This window comes from Diachasma alloeum, unplaced genomic scaffold, assembly GCF_001412515.2.
Source record: "Diachasma alloeum isolate Michigan unplaced genomic scaffold, Dall2.0 Dall_scaffold_00203, whole genome shotgun sequence".
Classification (NCBI taxonomy): Eukaryota; Metazoa; Arthropoda; class Insecta; order Hymenoptera; family Braconidae; genus Diachasma; species Diachasma alloeum.
This window is the reverse complement of record NW_021680368.1, coordinates 86,883-111,421: the sequence shown is the minus strand read 5'-3', so window position 1 is coordinate 111,421 and position 24,539 is coordinate 86,883. Positions and strand designations below refer to the sequence as shown.

The window sequence follows — 24,539 nt, the reverse complement described above, 5'->3', positions numbered from 1 at the left end:
TGAAAAAATCGAATTGAGACTAGAGATCAAAATGATAAAGTAAACGTGACGATATTTGAAACAAATCAGTAATGAAGCGATAAAACGGTTGAAGTCGATATTTAATCCTTAGCTGAGTTTTCGAGGAATACCTTCGAATCTAAGGGAGATAGCGAAATTATCATAATGACCTTTGGGTAGAGCGAGTTGAAGGCTACAAAAAAGGTTATAACAAAAATTTTGCCATCTCCCTTAGATTTCAAGATATTCATTGAAAACTGGCCAATAGTCAAAATCGACTGGAACCGCTTCGCTACTAGAATGATAACGTTTGGGAGAATCAATCAAGAGGCTGTTTCACAATAAAAAAAAAATCAAGAGGCTGTTCGTGGGGAAATTTCGATAACTCCAAAAGCAGCCTCTTAACGTTTCTAAAATAGTTTCAGTCATAATTGGGAAATCAATATTGACAGAGTGAGAACAACCAAATGTGAAAATAACTTACTAATTAGTGTTGTTTATTGTATTTTTTTTTTCACTGAATGAAAATGTCTGCTGTAGAATATCAAAAGAACCTGGTTTTTTCTTCAAATGAGAACATTCAACTTTTTGGCGTATCCCTCTAAAAAGGAGTTACAATAGAACAAATACTTACTTTTACCGAATTATTCTTCAAGTTTTTAAGTATGACCATTTACATCGAACAAGGAATGAAAATGCAAGACGACCACCTTTCTATTCAAATTTTTTTATTTTAAGTATTGAACCTAGTTTATTTCACATTTCTAAAAGAACCTCATGGTAGATTCTATTGAACTTCTTCATTTGAAGGATACTTACAATATAATCTACACAGGAATTTAAAATTTGTCAATCAATTGATTCACTAGTTTCAAGAACTGTTTGCACATCATAATTGGTGAAGATCTTTAAACTGAGTACGTTTAAGGGATAACAGAAGATCATCGTTTCCTCGAAATTTTCAAACAAATTTTCTGCACAAAATTATTAATATTTTTTTAACTCAAAGCACATTGATCTTCATCGTCACCTCCTAGACTTTGATGTCCTTTGATTTGTAAAAATATCAATAACTTTCAGCAGGAAATTTGTTCAAAAATTCGGAAAATTAGCGGCATTCTGTTACCCCTTAACACAATATTGAAAGACTATTGTAGAGCTTGTCCAGCCCTATAAAGAAGATCACCTGATTCCACCAAATCTCTCCGCTTCCTAGATAATTCCGAAACAATCTACATGTAATTTCCACTAATTTTCTTTCACCATTCAACAATGGCCGCTGTTAGAAAAAAATTAATCAATTTGAATCTCAAACAAAAAAATTGCGGCATTCACCTCCAGGCTTGAGATTACAATTTTACCCGGCACTTTCCCTCATTCACGATCTAATGACAGCCTATTTTACCCATCGGTATTGTATTTTTTGCAAAATAAAAGGACTTTTACATGTATGAAGTTTGATGAAGAGAATAAGGAAGATGAGGGGGAGGTGGGTGAGGGGGTGGCCCGATGGGTGCACCGCGGCTGTTACCATGACGACAGACGCCCGGCATCGGCTCGGTACCTGGTGGGGGCAACGTCCCAATGCCCAGGCTCGTACCTAGTTATCAAACCCCGTCTACTTTATCATTATCATTACCAATCCTTTAATTGAGGACTAATAATCGGTCATTTGAGGATTGGATTTCAGTGACTCCGGAGCAATTAGAATTAGAGTAATTACGATCAGAACAAATGGAATAAGGAAAAAGGGATATAATTTAAGTGTAGATGATTTAGACGAAATTCTGATGATTAAGGATTATGGAGTAATTCTTATCTGCTTTTGTTTTTCAGATCATGCCGTCTCACAACCGATCTCGATGGGGACTGGAAGGCGAGTTGGTGTTGGTACTGGATATCATCATCAAACATCTGAGGTTGGAGCTGTACTCAGCCCCAGAAGCAGGTGAATACATTGAACTTCATTGGTTGAAGTTGAAAGAGGGAGTAAAATCGATATCATCATTCCTTTACATACATCTTGAGGAAAACGCTATTCAGAGAAAAATGTCAAGGGAATTACTTTGTAGAAAAATTATAGGCAATTAAAAAATGTATTTTTACATAATTAAAATTCGACTTCATCATTTGTAAAAAAATCTCTTGACATTTTTCAGTGAATACACTGGTTTTCCAACTACTTGGGATGTAATGTATATGAAATTTGTACTGAATGGGAAGTTTTTTTAAGGATGTTTATCCAAAACCGCAGACACAAAAAATTATATATTTTTTTCAAGTCAATTATATCCTTCATGTTGATGAAAATTTTAATGCACTAACCAAATAGATCATTCAGGAATAAATAGTTTATATGGAGCTTAAAGTTTTTAATATTCAGTATATTTTTCGGATTGCTCTCTATTTTTATCTATATTTTAGGACTCTTCAAGTAGGTGAATTATTAATTCGAATATAAATTCCATAAGAGATCGTGCATTCTAATGCACGATCTGAAAGGATATTCAAGAAGGAATATTTGTTCAATTCATTTCGTCAACACTACTGCAACTAATTCTTCTTAATTATCAAAAATGTTGGCTTCATATGCTCCCTTATTAGTATGGAAAATCACAAAACTTTCCTTAACTATAAAAAAAATCGATTTTCTGAAAATAGTCAAACATACTTAAGTACATCTGCATATTTCACGAATGTTTAATAGCATTTAAAGACCATTTTAATAGGGAATTTTATACGATCTAAAAACACGAAGAATCGTTCGAAATGTTTCAACTAATATATTAGTTTTCACGATGTTTGAGGTGTGTAGAATCCTCCATCAATTCCTGAAATTTAATTCAATACAAAATAATACTTATTCCAATTATATCTTCAGTGAGACTGGTGGTCTTGGTGTCAAAATGGTTGAATACGTGCTGGGTTCAAGTCCAACAACACCGAAAGATCTGGAGCCTCGAATGGTTTCCCTACGATTGGTAAGATTCCTTTGAAATAATCAACAAAAATGATGGAATTGAATAACACCAGTATGTTTATTCTATCTACATTGATTCCTTATTTATTTCTCCCACAGAATGATAATACAGATAAAAAGGACAAGGATAAAGGTGCAGCGAGTCCGTTTGACGGATCTAAAGATGATAATGGACCTCAGGGCAATGGACTTACCTCTCAGAACGGTCTCGATGATGACAAAGGATTCAAGTACGTAAATAAATTCGTTTAGAGAATAACCTTTCAATACTGATACTTAGCATATCCCTATGTTTTCGTTCAACTCTTTCATTTATTCCTCGATGCTGGAACGAAAACACAATTTATAAAATGGACTGTTCCACATCGAAATACTCCTTTGACCTCCCTCCGCCATGAATAAGAATATTAATACCTTTATTGAAATTGAATCCTTAGGTTTCTGGTTCACCGAGTCTTTGTGTATCTGAGATGTTGAAAGAATCTTACCTGTAAAAGATGATACAAGGAATATTTTTATCCAGAGTATTCAAATCTTTTGGTTTATTCTCGTAAAAAGAGAGCCACATAAACTGCAAATACATGTTGAGAAAATTATTCTCCGAGTTCTAGATCTGACAACTTAGATCGAGTTCTTGAATATTTAATCCAGAGGAGGTCGAGAATCATTTAATACACGTCATGAAATTGTATTATATAGGAGAGAGTGGGGCAAAATGAAACATTTTGCCATGCTGTTTCATTTTGCTCCACTTTCCTTAGAAATAAATATATGAGGATTTCCTGACCACTAATCTTGATTCCTCATTGGTCAATAAGTCTCATGCACTGAGTGAACATGGTATTTTCAAACTGAAAAATTATTCCTTGTGTCAGAATTGATCATTTTCTCATGTTAATCACCCACGAAATTCGTCAATTCTTTCTTTTCGAATTTTCATTGATAATTGAATTTCATAAATTTATACTCCTTGTTTTTTTTAACATAAAATGACGGGTCTCGTTTATACCCGTTCACTGAGCGAATGAAAGACTTTCTAGAGTCGACAAAATTTTTGCCACAAACCTCCCTCTAAAGATTGAGGGTAATTGGACCATTACTGCGACAAAAACGGATGGATTTCTGAGTAACCCATTCGAGTTTGTCACAATGAATGATTAAGATCAAAATGAACTTGATCCTAGAAATATGTTTTTTCTCTTAGTGTCCAGGTTGCTATGAAAAGTGCCAGCGAATGCATAATTTATTTGATCTTTTATTCATTGTTCGTTTTGATTTAAAAGGATGATATATTTTTCCCGATTTTAACTAGGGAAAAAAACTCCATAAATAAATAAGGTGGAGATGAGAGAGCTTCCTAAAGTTTTTTAAAGAATATTTTCTTATTCTATTTAATTTAAAAACATATGAATTAATGTATGCTAATAATTGTTCAGTAGAGTGACGAGGAACAGGAGATAATTCAAAAATTGATCTACAGATTGTTCTGAAAATATCTTCGAAAAAACCGCATTTAGAGAGAAAGGTTCATTTTCATTTCTTGATGAATCGATTCATTCCAGACATATCTTCAAAATACTGTGTCCAAATCGGTTACATTCATCTTCTTGTCAAAAGAGAATTTCTAGGTCCTTTCGCAAATTTATCCGAAACTATTATAGCACGGTTCTACAAAACTCGAACGTATTCGACCTCGTAAACGAAACTGACACCATCTTAACAATATTTTAATGGTGATTTTCAATTTCCTTTGAAAAATCTTTCCAGTACGTCTAGTTTTTGAGAAAAAAATATTGAAATGTTGAAAAATGGTTAAAATGAACAATTTGAAAAATTTGTAAAAAAATGAATTTGGACGTAGTTTTTCCCTGAAAAAACTATGCATTAATGAAAATGCGATTTGTTCACTCGATTCGATTTTATTCCAATTGGTTGAGTTAAAACGAGTGAACAAAATCCTGTAAAATTCCCAATTTCATGATTTTTATTGTGAAATCAAATGATCGGCAATTGGTTGTACTCACTTTGATGCACGCCAATTTCAAATCTATCTACGCCCGTGTGTTAACCTCAACTTGATTTAAAATGAAGTTTGAAGATGCCTTTCCTGCAAGGTAACCGGTTAATTGCCCTTATGCGAAGTCACCCTCAGATGTGAAGGAATTTAGTTGCTGAAATAAAGTTGGAAAATAAAGAGATTAACGCACAAGATTAACACATGTGGGTTTGAGATTGGCATGCACCAAAGTGTGCGCAATCAACTTCCGATCATTTAATTTTACAAGAAAAATCAGGAAATTTGGCCTTTTTCGAGATTTTTTTCACTCACTTCGAATTAACCAATTGGAATGAACCCAAATGCACTAACCAAATTGCATTTTCATTAATTCATTGTATTTTCTCTGGGAAAAACTGCGGTCAAATTCATTTTTTAATAAATTTTTCAACACTTGAACATTTATTTTTCACGAAACCTAGACGTGCTGGAAAGATTTTTCAAAATAAATTAAAAATCAATATTAAAATATCTATAAAATGGGATCAGTCCCGTTTTTTGAGGTCGACGACGTCCAAACTTTGTCGAACCCTGTAGTTGGTTTAGGGAAAGTAGTCAGAGGGAGAAAACCTCATGCAATTTTCCTTTAAACTAATTCATTTAGAAATTTTTGCAAATTTGACTTCACAGAATTTTTGAAATTATCTTTGAATCGTTGAATAACGAACTGTCATGTTGATGTTTTGACGTAATGTTTTTACGTCAATTCTGTCACGTGCACCATCTATTGGAGCTCGTGTTAAATCCCTCAATGCAGAGAACTGTTCTATCGGCACTTGAACACACTTCTCAAATTCAACAAAATTGAAGTACATATTTTGATAATCATCGAGCCCTGAAAGATTCTAGGCGATCAAAAAAATTCCAGGCATGCACAGAATACTCTCCATCATTTATATTGAACTATTCCTTTTTTTTCATTCAATAAAATTTGTTTTTCACTGTAATTACAAAAAGGAGTAATATGAGTCGTCTGATCTCATTTACTTTCCATTCTATTAATTATGCAATTATGATGGATTCTCGACTCAAATATTCAACTTTTTACTTGAATATAGAGAACTTTTTACTTGATTCTGTGTAATGTGATCCTATCCATTTCTTTTCCACGTTGACAAGTGGGAAATTTTATTAATGGAACTATTGGCAAAAAACATTCAGTATAAAATCAAGGATAAATGTTCGTGCAGATACTTGCAGGCACCTTATCATTCCTATTCACATTCACGTAACGGTTTTTTCCAGCATATGGAAAGTATCCTCTTTATTTTCATTTATCCTCTATACTCATCCCCAGGAAGTTGCAAACAATAGTTACACTACAATGTGCAATTCACCGTTAGTCAATTTACTGTATGTGCTCTAGTTAAATGTAGTTCAATCCTCAGTTATTTATTTTCTATGTCAATAATTAAGAATAATGAATTGAAAAAACGCTAGAATCGAGCAAATTAAATGAAATGAATTGATAGAAATATTTTTGTCTATTGTAGTCGTACTCCAGGAAGTAGACAACCATCTCCTGGTGAGGAGGACTTCCAAAAGAATGCAGGGGCTACACTGGCTGTTAATACTGGTGCTGGTGGTGTTGTTCTGTTGAAACCTGGTGATGTTGTGGGAAGTGAGGAGCATTATATGACAGCATTTGCACCAGCACCACATCATCTCCAGCATCATCAACCACCTACTCATCATCTTCAGCATCCTCATTCACATGCTGCTCAGTTGTTTGGTGCTCAGGGGCCATTGCCACCACAGGGACCACCTCAGGCTCAACAGCAACAGCAGCAGCAGGGACCTCCACAGCCTCAGGATACGACCACTCATTTTGATGTTCAGGTAAGTCAATACCAATGGAAATCTCAAAATTTATTGTGCGAAGACGGATTAACAAGAAGCGAGGTTAATTTGAAAATTTAGTTCAGATGTTTTTCCAAGTGTCTTGGAAATGAGGGTATGGAAGAACAATTAAAATAATTTTTTTGTAGACAATTGAATTCTGTAGTATATCTCCGAATGAATTTTTTTTTATTCATTCTGTTTGGAGATATTTGCGGAATAATCTCAGCAGCAGTTCTGGATTTGTGGTGAATAGGAAGAAAGAATGGATCTGGCATTTATTTCGATCACAGGGAAAAAAGTATTTACTTTCCAGCAGACAACTGTCTGAATTTCGGAACTCTGTGGTACTAAAATCTGGCTAAAGATTAAATTTTCACTTACTTTAAGGATATCCAAGTATCTTTTGCGGTTTGGTACAGACCACACTATAGATTCAACTATCCTCAATCATCAGATTTGTCAATGAAATAACATGAGAAAATTGTGAAAATATCATGAATACTCAGTGTCATTTAAATCACGTTTTGCACGCAATTATTATTTTTTTAAACATTTGTTGTTTACAAATAAATAATTGAAATTGTTTAAATTTTACCAAACCATATTTTTTTAGGCATCACATCGATTTCTAGTAAAATTCAGAATATGAATCAATTTTTTACGATTCCGGACAAACAATTTTTATGGCAGTAAATTGATTGTTTATAAATTATTTCATCAATCTTCCTCCAAAAGTAAAAATTTTTTTTTCAGATTTGTAAAATGTTTTCTAACGATTCAATATCGAAATTCAAGTTCAGACCTGCAAAGTTTAAATAATAAAATCATTATAGAATGTACAGAAACTTACGGTCAAATGGGCTCAAATGAAAGCTCTGATGTTCGACTACAAAAGTAGAAAAGCATTTCGCTGCAGAAAAAATAGCCTAAATACTTGGATATCACTAAGGGGAGACCGCGTTGAAATTCGAAAGTCCTCGTTAGAGCTAGGGACTTATTGAGCTTGAATTTTAATATATGATAGCATATATTGAAAAGTCGGATAAGTGACGAGCCCACGCGGTATGCCCCATGAATCAACGAAAAACGTTTTTCATTTTACTTTTAAAATCGCCCTCGAAGTGCCTCAGTCTTCATCTGATTGACAAATTTTTTTTTCAAAATGCTCGTTAGTCTCCGTAGAACAAAGGTATATATCCATTTTACGATCCATTGATCGGAACATGAAAACAAGCAGAATTGTAAGCCTTTTTGGCAGAAGCCAAATTCTTGCAAATGTCACATACTTTTTTTTTCTACCAATTCCATTGGTAATAAGCTTCCGATTGTTTGTTGTTATGGCTTTTTAAATCATATATAGAGACGAAAATCATTGATAAAATGACGATGTGTAATTTTTTAGAAAAAAAAATTTTTGGATAAATTGCTCTATCCCCGGATGTACTGAATCGATTGACACAAAAGTTTATATATAACTGTGAGCTCATAATACAAATTAGTACCCAGAATTTCAGATGTCTAGAACAAACTTGACGCGTATTATGGACACCACATTAACTTTAAAATTAAAAAATTAGAAAAACGCTGATATCTCGAAAACTTTGTGTGGGCGGGTATACATATTTTGATTGATCTTGATAGAAGATATCGTGACAAGTATTTTGAAAAAAAAAAGTGAATCGGCCCAGTAGTTTAGGAGATATTAAGCATAACAGTTTTTCACAAAAAGTTGAATATCTTCTTAACTACTTATCCGATTCAGCTCGTGAACAATACAGTTCTGTAGTATCATAAGAGCTACAATCCTACCAAATTTCAACTTCCTATCTTGAATTTTCAACGAGTTATCGTTTCCCCCACGATTTCCTAGTAAAAATGAAAAATGCCGATTATTACTAAACTGACCCTAGTTATGTAGCAATATTTTGATTTGATTCGATAGATATTACCGTAAGGAATATTTTCCCGTCAAAAAATTTCAATTCGGTCATGTAGCTTATGAGATATTAAGGAAGAAAGATTTTTGAGAAATTGCTATATCTCGGAAACTACTGAGCCGATTAAGCTGGACTTACGCCCACAAATGCTCCAAAGTAATACCAATTATCCGACAAAATTTCAGATTTTGAGCTCAAACTTTAGTCCTTTTTTCGGGGGTATTCATAAAAAATTTACGAAAAATCGGCAAACACATTCTGACATACATACATACATTTTCTAAAAAACATCATATTTTCACGTTTCATGATCTGTTACATTATTTCCAAGCAAAATTACGAGATCGTAAAAATCATCGATTACAAGGCTTCCATTCGGAAGCAAAAATAGAAAGAAAACGATGAATTAGTGTTCAATTATTCCAAGATTTTAGCCCTCTCCAATGTTCTGAATATTCTCGAATGTTCTGTTTAAAAAACGCAAAGGTTCTTAATCTAAGAACCCAATTGTTTGAGGGATGTTTTTTTGAAATGAAGGAACCATTCTCTTATTGCCATTACAATGCCTTCTACGCAGGGATGACCATCAATATTATTTTTTTCAACATTAAAAGAATTTTTCTGACTTACATAAATGAAGGTTTAAATATACTAATAGAAATTAAAAAATAGTAAAATAATTGATAACCTAAATTTACAATTGATGATGAATTAAATATTTAACAATATGGAACTACAAATTTTCGATTAAGTAGATAATACTTAATTTCTTATAAGGGATTTCCGATTGTCCACATAATTGTCACAATCTTCCTACCTCAATTACTGATTAATGAATAATTCAAAATTTGACTATTTAAATTGATGATTACTTCAATAATTAAAATTTGAAAGTAATATTAACTAATTGACGACTTAATAATTTAACAGTAATTATAATTGATGGATATGGCTATCCTGCTTCTTCTAAAACCATGAATTTCTTAGAATCTGTAACTTGTTCTGGAAACTGGAAACTTTATCAATTTTCTATGTCGAGAACAAGGGACTTGAGAGACATTTAAATATTATGTCACACGATTGGGGGAGAGGTGTGGCGTCTGTAGTTTGTGACGCTCTGTGACAAAATGAGAGGAAAGGGTTGCTTAGGTTGTGATGTCACGCCGTATTTTTTCTCTATTTTTAATCGACGAAATCGCAAATGCAATTTTGTTTTCATCCCTTTTCCTCACGAAAAAAAGCAAAGATTTCACCAATACTTCAAGCTATCTTAAAGATTCCCAAAGGGTCATTTCAGAATACTGTGATGGCAACAATTCTACAGTGAAATGATAAACTAGCATAAGTGCAATTTTGTTTTTAATTTTCTATTGCTTGAATCGGCTGTTCTCTTAAGCGTGGTCTAATTTTTAAACTCTCCTGAAAAAGTTCTATTTTTGCACTTATCCTAATTTACCACTTCGCTATAGAATTTAATAAATGACCAAATGTTCAAGGCTCGTCACATAAAGATTTAATTGTTCTCCTCATCACAATAATAATCAGCTGCTTTCTTGTTCTTATTTTTATTTTTCAATTTCAATTTTATGAAGAAACTAAGAAATTTTCCAGAACAGTGGGAGGGGGTCGTAGATTTTGAGGGGGGAGGGGTCTAAGAATTCCAAAAAACTTTTGACGTAATATTTGAATGGCCCCTTGACAGGAAATCTCAAAATACATATTTTGTGGAGACTTGCGAGGCCTACCATTGATGTTCGTTAGAGGAAGTTTTTTCTAAAATTATTTGTTCTGGAGATGAGTGCGCGATCACCCAAGATTCTTAGGCTTTTCTGAAAATCTATTTTACAAAAAATTTGGTGGTAAATATCTCTGTACCCAAACGGTTTGCAGAAAAATGTCAAAATATCTTTTCTGTAGCTCATAAAATGCTTCACGAAAAAGCTCCTTTGATAAATTCTTCTAAAGCTCTTCCCTCCCAAGCTATTTGCGAAAATGATCTGCAAACTCATTTTAGACTCATCCGCCTCTACCACAATGTGTTTAAAAAAAAGCCAATCCCTGACGTCATGCCATTACAGTTGGCTCTGTTAGTCTTTAACACGAAGACTCAATACCAAATGTAAAATTTGTTGGTGGTGTTGGCAGATGTACATAAATCATTGTCAGACAGGCCCACCTACTTTCGATATTCCGAAGAGCGTAAAATAGAACGAAAGAACCAGTACCAAAACTTTTCAAATCAACTCATGAACATTTTCCAGACATTTAATCCCACAGAGCTAAATTAAATTTCTCTCTTGTAAAAACCGAATAATAGAATTCATTAGAAAAATTAATTAAATCGAATTGGAACCGTGTTGCATTACGTTGGATATTCTTTGACGTTTCTTTCACGTTCTCATGAATTTTTGTAATTCCGCACGACTTTGCCTGTCGATTAATATAATTTAGCTCACGTACTAAGGCCCAATAATTGAGTATTATTAATTCAACCGGCGCGTAATGAAGGTCTACAGAGGTTTACACGCGGTATAAAGGGAGCTTGGCGGGGTCGGAGGGGGGATGGGCTGCATTAGTTAGTCAACTCCATTGTCGTGTAATAAGCCCATAAATTTAGGAAATATAATTAGGGTGGATGCTATGCATATGTGAACATACATAAAAAATATCAGATTCAGGAACATCCATAGAGGCTCGATAGCTTCTTGGGGGGAAATAATCTTGTCATTTTTTATGTTATAACTTTTTTTTATTCATTTTGGCAAAATCGATTTGTTAGAGGAAAATTCTGTAATTTTTTCGACTGATGGAGATGCATATGAAAGCAACATTTTCAGATGACTGAGAAAAATTTGTTGCAGTAGCGTTGGCGCAATTAAATGAAGAAAATTTTCTTTATTCACGGACTCTTATGCAATTGATTTTCACATCGATAATTTACCTAATGGTAGACTTCAAAAATAAAAATGAAATAAAGAGTTCCCATCCAGATATTTGCAATTTTAAGCTCCACATAATCTTATGCAAATGATTACATTCCAAGCATCTTGTCTATTTTATTTCTGAATAATGAACACGGGTTGATGGATTGAAGTTTCCTTCAACATAAAGGAGATAACTGTCTATCAGTTGAAAAACAAATCAAATTTGTTTAAGAAAGAAAAAACACGGAAAGTCAGTTCTAAAGTGATTGAAGAAATAAAACTTGAATGAACTCCAAAAACAATCTCACAGCATTTTTTAAGACCAACAGTTCCGGAGATGTTTGCGGAAAACAATAGGCAATGAAAACAATAATTGAGAAACTTCAATTTTTATTCAGTTATTTAGCCCTTTTATTCTGTTAACTTGAAAGAAACGTAATGTTTTTCTAGGAAATAAGGAGAAGAGGTTAATTGCGCTGAGGAAATCTCCTTTATCACTTTAACAATCAAAGTAAACCCAAGAATGCATTCATTTTTTTTCCATTTATTCATTTATTTTTTTAATTCCTTTATGCCCAACAGTGCATGAAGTGATTCCCGCGGCTTTTCTACCTCCACCCCCTCTAGTTTTTCAACGTTAAAGAAACAGTATAACATGTAGTGAATAGTGCGGATCAGGTTGTTGACTTCGTTCTGCCCATTCAGCATAAAGTGCAATGACTTTCAGCTTAGACATTCATTTTTTCTTTACGTTTACAATCTTACAATTGTGTGAAAATGGAGATTATTCACATGCCCAACAGTTGCTCACATTATTTTCGTACAAAATCATTGATTTTTGAAGGTCAGACAGTATTTCCTCGGTCGTTATTTTTGTAATGAAGTGATGATACGTCGTAAATCAAATTTGAAATTTTTGTTGATTGTGCGTTTATTTTGGTATAATAACAAATCAAGCTATGGTCTACTTTTCTGCTACCTTTTGACGTGTTACTGGTAATTTTTTTGTATCCCAGCTGTCGTTGATGCACTCAAAGTGAACAATTGTGGTATGTTTTCATCTTTCATGTCTTTAGAGGCCTCGAGGAGAGGTTGTCACTCATGATGATGTATTTTTGGCATTCCGGTAGAGGTTTACGTAACTGTTAGGACCCCTGGCTCCTCTTGACTCTTTCATTACGGTATTTTGTATGTTTTTGCGTGTCGCTGTCTCCCAACAATGTTGGCAGACGTCTTTTTCCACTTCTGATCAGCAAAAACAAAATTTTTTTCCAAATAAGAATAATTTGTTGTTTCCTGGAATTCGGAATACTAATATTTTTTTAAAAATGAATTTACTTTTCAATTTTTGCTTCCGAATGGAAGTATTGTATTCGTCACGTCTGGAATTCCCATTTTTTTGTGTGACGATGACTAATTTTGGTCTCAGGAGTTCGAATATGCTGTTTTTAGATCATGTCCGCATGTATGTATGCATGTATGTGAGCTTTTTTTTCAGATTTAGTTTTTCGACGATCATTTGAAAAAAAAATCGACGAATTCTTTTCAATTATGGCTTAATAAGGAACTTCCGCAGTAAGTATACTTGGTGAAAATTTCGAAATGGTATAAAGACGCAATATTTGGATCATATGTTGTTGAGCACATTCAAAAACTATTCCCAAAATTTCAAGTACCTTGTCCACCCCATTTTCGAGATATACATCGTCAAAAATGGAAAAAACACAAAAATTGTATGTTTGGCGATGCATATCTCAAAAATGGGGTGGACCAGGGACTTGAAATTTGGGGAATATCTTTTTAATGTGGTCAACAACATATAATCCAAATATTGCGTCTTTAGACCATTCCGAAATTTTCACCAAGTATACTTACTGCGGAAGTACCTTAAAATATTCGTTTAGATGTTATCTCAGTCGAGTTCAAAGATAGTGGCGATCGCATCATTTGCTTGGAAATTATAGCCTTAAAAAGCATTTAATCGAAGTTTAATCATGGTTTAGTCGGGATTTAGTCGGAGGTTAATCAGGGTTTAACCAAGGTTTCGTCAATGTTTAATCAATCTTCAGTGGAAGTTTAAACCAGTTTAATTTTAATTTAGTCGGCGTCTGTTGGATGGTTAACCAGGACATATGGAGCTCATGTTAGACATTTGGGCCATTTAGGGATCATATTAAAGCTTCATGGTTGATATATCTTCTTCCCCAATTTACCATTCAGAAGCAAATTGCTAATTTATTAGCAAAAAAGTTATATTGGTCTTCAGTCCAGTTTAAGGAAAACTATTCTGGAGAAAAATAAAATTTAAATAATTTACTTACGATCGAGGAGACATCAACATTGATATATCAGGAGCATGAACTCTTGTGATATCAAATTTTACATTCATTTTGTTGTCACTTAATCTGTCTAATTTAAAATTAATTCAATTCACTAAAAAAATTTTATCTCAAATTGTCTTTAAAAAAAAACGATTGAACTTTCCTGAAGTTAAATTTCAGGAAGAATCCCTATTAATTTGAAATTAATGACAAAAAACCGAATATGAACTTTTTTGTTTCAATTCGATTCATCCATTCGGAAGCAAATTGCAAATTTTTAGCAAAAAAACTACTTTATTTAGACCTGTGCAATGGGCCACTTGTTCTCCTTCTTTAATTTTCTCTCCCACGAGTGTATTCTAACAATAGTCAACAACACAACTAACAATATTGAGTTTTGCCAACGATATTCGCAATACCAATCAACGTGAATTAATGGTATCCGTGTCCTGTCGTCATTGTGTCATCAAGTACTCCACCTCTATGTTACCGAACTTAATTTATAATACTCCCCAGTGTGTATATGGAACGAAAAACCTCACTCGAAGGTCACCCGTGTGTCTTCAGTCAACGTGAGCCATTTGTCGGCAACTACGCAGACACCCGAGGCCCATCAATTTGGAAATGTGGCGACGACACGAACGTATTCAACAATGAATAACCCAGAAAAGAGGGAATTACTCTCTTTTTTTCTATACTTGGAAATATTCAATTTGTGTAAACACTTGATTGAAAATATTGCCCTGCAATTTGTCATTTTGTAAATAAAAGGAGGATATTAATTCAATCATGCAATGCGACAGATGTGAATATCACTCTGAGGATATTTTGTGAATGTCTTGGAAGTGGAGAGGTTGAAGAGGATTCATCAAGAGACAATTTTTGTGGTAAATTTCCAATTCTACAAATGAGGTCTCAATGATATTTTTGGAGGAAACTAATTCGTTAAAACTTGTGTGCGAAATTATCGGGTGAAGAATATTAATTCATGATTTCTCCTTTCACAGAGAACAAAGTTGCTAGTTTCTAAAACTAAACTACTGATTTTAAGAAACTCGTAATTATAAAAGGACACTACTGAGAATGAGAAATTGGTGACTTAGTTTCAAAAGACTAATTACTAAACTTCATTACCAAAAACCTGTCTATTTCAAGTGAGAAAAGTTCTTAAATCCAGAACTGTTGGGTTCCTTAAATTCTGGAATAATTTAACATTAATTCAACATTTATTGAGTCAAGGTATTAGGTGAAATACTCTGAATAGCAAAGGAATTATGAACACAAGTACATCAATAGGGAACTTGCATGAATTTTGTTTATTTTTTATTTCGAAAGGTCATCATCTCAATATTATATTTTTAGAATCTAAACTTTCAAAAAGTTGCACGATAATTACTAGCTAATTATTGAAAATTGCACACTTTTAAAACGCTCATCACGTCACGTCACTGGTTAACCGCTAGCCGACCAATCACACGACGTATGTGAGACAAGCTAACCTACTTTCTGCGCGCGCATCCCAAATCCAATATACAGAGATTCATTGACCGGTGAGATGACGTCATGAGATGTTTTCAGAGCATTCAAAAGACTTAATTTTCAAATCGTTATTATAAATTATGCAAGTGAAATCTCGTGGAATTTTCAGCAATTCAGCTGTCTATTGGGTACAAACAATCTATCAAAAGAATGATGAGCAGATACTGAATTTTGTGCAAGTTCCCTATTACAACAGAAACGAACATAAATTCAAAGAGCAAAATGCTCTTGATTCAAGCACTTCAAAGTTCTTATTTTAAGAACCTGAACCTTTTTGATTCTAAGATTTGCCTTAAAATGACAGAAGATCTGCCTTAACTGAAGCAAAATTGTACTAGGCTTTTCTTTCTGATTTTTGGGAATGTTTTTTTTTTTAATTTAGTGAACACTTCAATTATTTCCCGGATTTTTTACTCGCTAGATTTCAGTACGATAGAGTGCTGAAATTCAGAGATTTTTACTGCAACCTAAAAACTTCTGTTCTCTATGAATTTCTTTAAAAATTAACGGATTCTTTTAGAAATATCATCGAACTGAATAGCTGTCCAAAAAAATATATACATACGAACTTTATGTGTCTTGGAATTTGTTACAAATTATGTCTCTTGACAAATTCTCTTAACCCCTTCTTTCGCAAGACACCATCAAAGTATCCTCCACATAAATTCCAATCTCATCTCCCAAGTACCAGTTCCCCTTGACTCCTCGAATAAAAATAGCGTGTGATATTTTTTCACCAACAGCTCGTGCATAAAAACACATCACACTTAATACCCTACCTTCCGCAAACTTGGAACAATGAAAACAACTAGTGAGTGAGACAGATTCCCACAGAGGCCGGCCTAATTTGACCGCTCGATTTCCCCAGGGCCACAAAAACAGGATTTCTTTTTTATCACTCAACGTCTATCCCCATTCGCTGTCATTGCACTGTTCCATCAAACCCGAAACAACTAGTATCCACGTAAAGTGCCAAATTAATAAGTCATTAACCCTGAGTCACTTCAACTTATCCCAAAAAAGTTCAGGTAACGGATCTGGTCAGTTCCAGTCAACTTCATTCAATAGTATTTCCTGGATACAGAAGCAAATTTTCTAGATTCAAGTAAAAATCTCTGTATTTAAGAACTCTGTCGTACTCAACGTTAACGAACAAAAAATCCTCGAAATAGGTGAAATTTTGACTTATTTTAAAGAATTTTTGTTTCGAAAATTTGAAGAAAAAGTTCTGATTCTTAGTGATTTTGACTTGAATTAAGTATAATTGTAGTTCAATTGAGGCACATTTTTCCTCATATTAAGGAAATCTTTATAACGAAATTCAGAATTTTTGGGGTCGTAAAATCGGAACCTTGAAGTTTTTGCATCAAAATCATTTTGGTTTTCAAGTTATAAACATTCTCATTTTTTAATTCCAGATTTTTTCTGTTTCAAAAATTGATCTATTCATGTTCATAAATCCATTGTGATCAAAATTGATTACACTACACTTTGATTCAATTAATGTTCAATTAATAATCAATTATTGCAGAATCTTATCATTTTTCCAATAGTTTTTAATTTAGAAACTTTTTTTACTTGAAGTAAGAAGGTTTTCGGTATTATTCTTCTCAAAGTCACCAGTTTTATGTTGACAATACTATGCCTTTTAGGACCATGAATTTCGGGAAATCAATTATTTGGTTCTGTAAACTAGAAACTTTTTTTCTCTGTGTGTTCTGTTTAGATTTATTCCGTTCTGTTTATCAATAAAATTCAATAAAACTTTGTTAGCTCGAATTCAATCTATCTTGATTGCATGACGGTGATAGATTAGAAAGTCCAAATACTGAATGTAAAGAAGTGAGGGGTGGAAAAAACAGATTGGAAATGTCGAAGCAATTTATTTAATGAAGTGGAATCCCACTCATTGTGGAATTACTCTCGAATTCTCTTTCTGGTATTCAATTTCGTATTGATTTATTGGATTTGGAAGAGGTCGGTAGCGGAAATAAGCGGGTTTGTGGTGACTTTTTTGTGCAATGAGACGCAAATTTGGTCCTTTCTCTAATTTTATTTATCCGTTTTATGTTCTTTTTTTCCAACGAATCCAAACTTATGTTGACAATTCACTACTTTCTCGTATTTTGTTTTGTTTAATGATTGGTGTGATTGGTTCAGATGAAGAATACGACATTGGTCTATATGTTTGTGCAACAGGAAGTCGATGATTTCATGGTAGCGATGTTGTTTTCGTAGGCGTTTTTTAAAATTATTTTTCATTGATTTTGGAAACTACACAAAGTTCCACAACTTTGACGAAACGAAATAAGTGAATTTTTCCTCATACGCGAGCTTTTATGGGTTTATTTTCAAACTGATAATTCACCTATTGGGAAAGTTTAGAAAAAAGAATGAAAATAAAGGGCAATGTGAAGAAATATACTGAATTCAGTGGCCAAGGAAAAATCTGAAGTACTCGGGCAAATAATGCAGATACTTAAAAACTTTAAAGCTATTACTGTATTTCAGTCCATTTACCTCTCGGAAATCAGGATTCCCCACATAATATATTCGCAAAAGCTAGGTCACTAAGGGGATCCGACAACGTTTAACCCCACTTTGTTCTTCACAGTTTTTATAAATAATTCATTTACCAAAACACTAGACACCAACGATCGTAATTTTTTTCACATAATAAATTCCATCTTTCCCCGTTGTGTTAGCGAAGTTTTAGATTTTTGTCACTATTGTGTACGGAGTTGGAACTTTTTTGGATATTTTGCCTAAGAACAATGGTAATTCGTTTTTCAATTTTGTTATGAACGAAGTACCGAAACAATTTGAAACTTTTAGTGAATGTTTTCCAACATCTAAGCTATGCAATCCATATTTTTGGGGTGATAGCGAAACGGCCTTGAATCCCAGATCTAACCCTAGTTTGGTTACCAAACGCGAGCCTACGACTTGGTCACCTCCGCGAGGATTCCCCGCCGTATTTATTTAGGCTTTAGCGTTGCCGAAATCACTCTACACTGCCTGGGGGCGCTTAGCAAGTTTCCGGCAACGTCGCGTCATGGGCAATTTCATTTAACGTGGGAAAAAATAAGTTATCTGTCCGAAATAATTTGTTTTATTTAGGAATTTTGAGAAATATGTTGTTCTAAAAACTACTATAATTTTTTAGCCACTTCAATTGATAAAGTCAATTTTTTTTTAATTTTTCCGGTTAGCCAGTTCATTGTAACTAAAGAAAAACGAAGCGTGGCGCGGTTTCTCTTATAGAGTGACCAATCTAGGGATAACCTTATGGAAATGCTTTTATTTAGTCCATATCGTCTATATTATTCCTGAATAATAAACGCGCGTAGGTGGGTTGAAATTTTTCATGAATATGAAGGATAACACGGCCCATCAATTGCAAAAAAATTAAAAAAATTTTGAGTGCTTACGTTTTCGGGTAAACGTCCTTAAGAGATACCAGAATGCCTCTAATTTTCCCAATTTTTGAACGAATTTCTTGCCGAAAGTTGTCGATATTTTTACAAATTGAAGCACATTAATCTACAGGAGGCGATAATGAAGATCAATGTGCTTGGGGTTCGAAAAATATTAATAACTTTGAACTGGAAATTTGTTTGAAAATTTCGAGGAAACGGTGACCTGCTGTTACCCCTTAATTATATATTTATCATGAAAATGGATGATTACGAGAGAAAATTCCAAGATATCTTTTTGTGGAGAATTTAATTCTCTCCAGAAAAAACTCCTGTTGATGTTTTATTTCAAAACTACTAGTTCCCCAGATATTTGAAAAGAAATATTCATCACTCCCACTGCAGGAGGAATTCTCAATTGCAAATTAATGGTAGAAAATGGCAATTCTCCATCGATTTTCATTGTCATCATGCCAGAAATATTTTACAGTAGCCAAGACCACCAAATCTTGGAGAATGCGCTGCAAAACAAAATCCTCCCCACAAAAACCAACAGATGAAATAATTCAACGTTTTTCTCTCAAGGTTTCACAAATATAAATCGCATACACATCTGAGAAGCTTCCACTCACTATTTCCCAAATATCTCTAAAACTATTGGATTGATTGAATAATGTTCAAATCGTCTTTTTACAGTGTAAATATTACTTGATAAAACATGTCTCTTGACGTAATTTCCTAAATCCCTCCCTTCTAACGATATCTGAACATTTTGTCGGTACATCAGCAGCGCGGGGGCCTCTATGACTCATTCCCACCGATGATGCACCACCACACCTCTCGATTCCAAGTGCTTTGTGGTTGATAAAACCAATAGGGTGATGGGATCGCCCCACGCGATCCTCAGATAAAATAAAAGCAGGAAAAAATTTTTCCATTCGTATTATAATTTAATCGAATGAACCCGGGGAGTCTCTTCCAGAATGAAAAAACTTTCCAATTTAAGCAAATGCAAATTAATTAATCAATCAAATTGAATATGTCATTTCGCTAATGAGACGCAAGATATCACATCCCATCGAGTGAGGAACTAAAAACATGAAAAATAATGAAAGAGAAAAAAAATGACTTGTTATTGCGAGATTCACGTGTTTGTACATGAGGGTGAGGGTGGTTTTCTAATTAAAACTGAGAGGATTACATGGGCGGGGGGAATCTAGGCTAGAAAACAACTCGCCATGTCAAACCCACCTTCACCTCGTGTGTCCGCAGTATTCTTTCCTCTTTCTGAGTTTTTTTTGCTCCTCTCGTCAACAGGCACGTGTAAAGTACAAAGCAAACGGCATGATCGTGACCAAGTGTCGAGTCTAGTCGAGATTCTCAAATGGTCCAGTTATTTATCCTGACTGTGATAATAATACTAATGATTGTGATAATAAAAATGGGCCGGAGGGGAGGGTTATAATTGTTTTTCAGTCTTGAGATGTGGTATTTGATGAGAATTTTGAGGATTTTTGGGAGTTTTCAGGAAACTGCCAAGTTCAATGGTCCCACGAGTTCTGAATGAATGAATGTCTTTTGATGAATCTGAACAGATAGAGGTGATAATTTTTTAATTACTACAACAACGGCGCGCGTGAAATGTAGGTGTCTCAAGCTGAACTATGCCATCATAACAGATGGTTAATATTCATTCATTGTTTATACTGTTTTTAAGAGATTTTTTTTTAGATATAATGAAAGGTCTAATTCCACATGGAAAAATTTATATTTTGAAAAATATATTAAAAAATACCTTAAATTGGCCCAATTTATAGAAAAAAATATATGGAATTGGCCCATATTATATATATTTTTTGATGGGGGATAGGATGTGAAAAATGACGTGATTCAGGTAATTCTTGTTTTTCTGTCGCTCAAAAATCTGGAATTTCCCAGATTTTTCAGTGGAACTTGAAATTGCATCATTTTCCCCCCTAAATAGAAATCAATATCGCTTCCCTGAACATTACCATCAAACCATCTACGAAATTTCAAAAAATTTCTAACAGTGTAGTCCAATATTGAATTTAGTCAACCGAAGTTGAAGATTTATTCGACGTTCATATTTTTTCTACAACCAAGTGCTTCATGTTATATGCATTTTTTTGATAGATTTCGCTTTTCTAATTTTTTTTTTGCTTCTACTGTTAATCAAATTCTCAATAAACCCTTATATATCAATAAAAAAAATTTTAAAATAATTTTTCAATTAATCATTATCAGTACATACTGCTGGAAATCATGCTGCGTATTTTCCTAAATTTACACCCAGGCAAACCCAGATACATCTTCAATCAAATCCCATTCATAAGTTTTCAAGTCAATTTAAGTTATATTATCAAATAAATGAATTAAAAGCATTTTCATTTGATTGATTCATTTGGCATTATTTTTAACTTCATAATTATAGTAATCACTTCATAATTAGTCTATCTGGATATATAATGTGCGTTTTTGGAGATGATTGCGTGAGAAAAACCAGGTATTTAGTCGCTCTTCGTTTTGGGCTGAATCAATTATATTATCTAGTAATTTTTGGGCTCGACATTGAATCTCAACTACAACAAATTCAAGTAAACCCACAAATCTAAATAAAAATGATAATTTTTCTTACTTTCTTGTATTTTCATATTGTTTTATTAGTTTCTCCACATTGAGAATGCAGTTCCTAAACCTACCCGGGCTGATTATTCAGAAATAAAACGGGCAATTTGCTCCATGTGTAGGCGTCAGCAGGAGGTTATATGGGCGCAAAGTTTTAAACGTCCATTTGCCCAGAGGTACCCTTGGTTTTTCATTGGCCATTGGATGCTGTTAATGTTTTCACAGTACCCTCTATTGTCATTTTTATTTTTTCAGACTTCCAATAGATGAATTATCAATTGGAAAGTAAATAATCTCATAACAGCCAGTGTATAAGCAGAAATTTGTTAATTTTATTTTGTCAAAGTGACTGAAGAAATTTGATCTCCAATCATCTGAAATGTTGGCTTAATGTGTCCCCTCTCCCATAAAAAATTACCCCATTTTTCTCGAACATGAAAGAATTCAATTTTCGAAAAATGGATAAACCTTAATAACGAATTTTTTGATAAATTCACTAACAATATGGAAATTATAAAAATACCAAATGCCCGATACATAATTGAATTTAATCAATTCACCCTCTGCAATGAATAATTTTCCATTAACAACTCCCTCATTTTTCCTCATTTACCTCCCAGCAAAGTTATTATTATTAACTCACCTATTGTTGGTGTATTATTATTTATCGCTCATGGGCTTGGGACAGGGACAAGCCCGTACTACACTGATGCACAAGTGCACACGGTGTATATAAATACATATGCACCAGAAGAGCAGTTCTCGTGTTGGAATATTTTTTTTTCCTCTTCATTTTTTTTTTATTATTATAATGAGGGGATTCTGGGGTGCGACGGTGACGGTGTGTCGGCACTGGCGTGTCTCACGAGGGGTTGCAAGTACGTGGGATGAGGCGCGAGCTAGGGTTAAAGAAGTGGAAAGATGCGGAGGACGAGAATATGGGGGAAGGAGAGTGGTAGGTGTGCCACAATGTGTGTAACACGCTAACTCGCGTGCTATCCCCTGGAATTCCGTGGTTCTCAACCCATTTAAATTTTTTTTTGCTTACAATTTATGTATCGGTGACATACAATCATTGTGACCGCCAAAACCTTGCTCATTTTTTTCTCCCGTTTTTCCATTCAACCGCAATGGTGGAAAGTGGTGAAAAGGGACAATTTCAAATTAATTTCCACTCGATTACGCAAATATCTCAGACACTATTCGGTTATCGAAAAATGTCGAAGACTTTTTATAAATAACACAATTTTCTACGAAAATACTTTTTCCGATAAAACCAAGAGGTTCAAAGATACTCGCCAACACAAAGTGAACAAATTTCTAAATCAAGAACCATTGGGGCCTTAAAGAAAGTTGCTCTCTCAGACCGAGAACATCACAGCAAAAACGAATGTCTGAATTTCACACAATTTTTGTAGACATTTTTCAGACACTAACAAGCATTTGAATAAAATGAAAATGTATCGGAATTTCAGACGAACAGGTGCCCAAACATCTTAATTCATTTCAAAATACGTAAAAATTTAACACATTTCTAAGTTTTTTACTCGTTACATTTCAGTATTAGAAGATATTCGAGGAGGGTGGGGCAAAGTGGAACACAGGATTAAAACGGATGTAATGTTTAATTATTCGGGGGTTTTAAACCCGTGATTGTCTATCCAGCATCAAAGCGTAGCCGCATCCGCCCGTAGAGTGATAGAAAAAACTAAAAAAACTGTGCAAAAAACACCGTTATTTCATTTTCCCCCAATGTCCTCCACTAGAAATTAGAAATTTTGTTCTCTGTAAAGTAATTGATGTGAAACTTAAAATCCTTTTTATGTTCAATTTTTAATGTCCACCGACTTTCATAATTATCTCAATGAAGAGCGATTCCAGAGGAAAACTTTTCGCTGATGGAAGAATTCTCTAGAAAAAAGTTTCTCGACGTTTTCACCTGAACCCCCCAATAACTCCCTTTCGATAAGTTTACAAAACTATCTCCAAAAGAAAATAGCCTACAATTCCCCAATTCCTCAACCCCCCAAACAATGCATTTTTTATTTATTTAGGATCCTAGCTACACACTATAAATTCTCGTCTCGCCACTTCGAGTGTCCTCATATATGCGCATTATGGTACTGAGAATGCCCATGCGAAACGACGGAACATAAAAGAAAGGGAAAAATTAAAATAAAAAAGAAAAAAAATAGAATTGCAAGAGGTGGGGCGTTCTCTCAGTAACTGCACATACGTCGCTGCTCTGTGGCCACCGGCCTATTGTCTCGAGCCGTCCCTTCCTCCGTTCTACCTCGTGCTCTTCCATTCCTCCTCTCCTCTCCCCCTACCCCTGTCCCTGCCCATGCCCCTATCGCACCTACCTTCAACACACTAGGGGGATGGAGAAAGGAGGACTAGAACAGCGGTGAAGGAAGCAGAGTGCAAAACACGTACTGTATACACCTCTGCATGGAATAGAGTGAAGTACAGCGAAGAGGAGAGAGAGGGGGGGTGTATGTGCCTGTATATTATTTACATGCCAGGATTTCTCGGCACCTCGCACTTCCCCGTTTATTACTTCTCTCATAGATGAAAAAAGGAAGGGATGAAAACATAAATGAATTGAGAGGATTAATGAGTTTTTGGATTTAATCTTGTTTAGTGGGTATTGTTTATGTTATTGAGAGTTTCAACTAGGGGATAGTGGGTTAAAATGGAACAGCAGGGCAAAATGAAACACTCAACAAAACGACTATTTGATGCAATTCAAGCAAACAATTTTTTTTGTCAACTTTTTTTTATTCTTGGGAGTACTGATGAGAATAATAATTTTCCATTCAGTAGAATGGAAAATTATTGAGAAGTTTTGGTGGGCGAAGATTTTGTCAATGGATTA

The 24,539-nt window shown here is 34.1% G+C and overlaps 1 protein-coding gene across 8 annotated transcripts in view; it reads left to right on the top strand.

Moving 5' to 3' along the window:
* Positions 1 to 24,539, top strand: part of LOC107036062 (pumilio homolog 2) — a 130,818-nt gene that overhangs the window by 44,392 nt on the left and 61,887 nt on the right. For 7 of the 8 annotated variants that reach the window (XM_015253787.1, XM_015253786.1, XM_015253791.2 and 4 more), the window contains exons 7-10: positions 1,837 to 1,948; positions 2,882 to 2,981; positions 3,080 to 3,210; positions 6,509 to 6,875. In XM_015253787.1, the coding sequence (XP_015109273.1) occupies positions 1,837 to 1,948; positions 2,882 to 2,981; positions 3,080 to 3,210; positions 6,509 to 6,875 (710 nt within the window). The remainder of the gene's footprint in view (positions 1 to 1,836; positions 1,949 to 2,881; positions 2,982 to 3,079; positions 3,211 to 6,508; positions 6,876 to 24,539) is intronic. The other variant, XM_015253788.2, reaches the window with a different exon arrangement.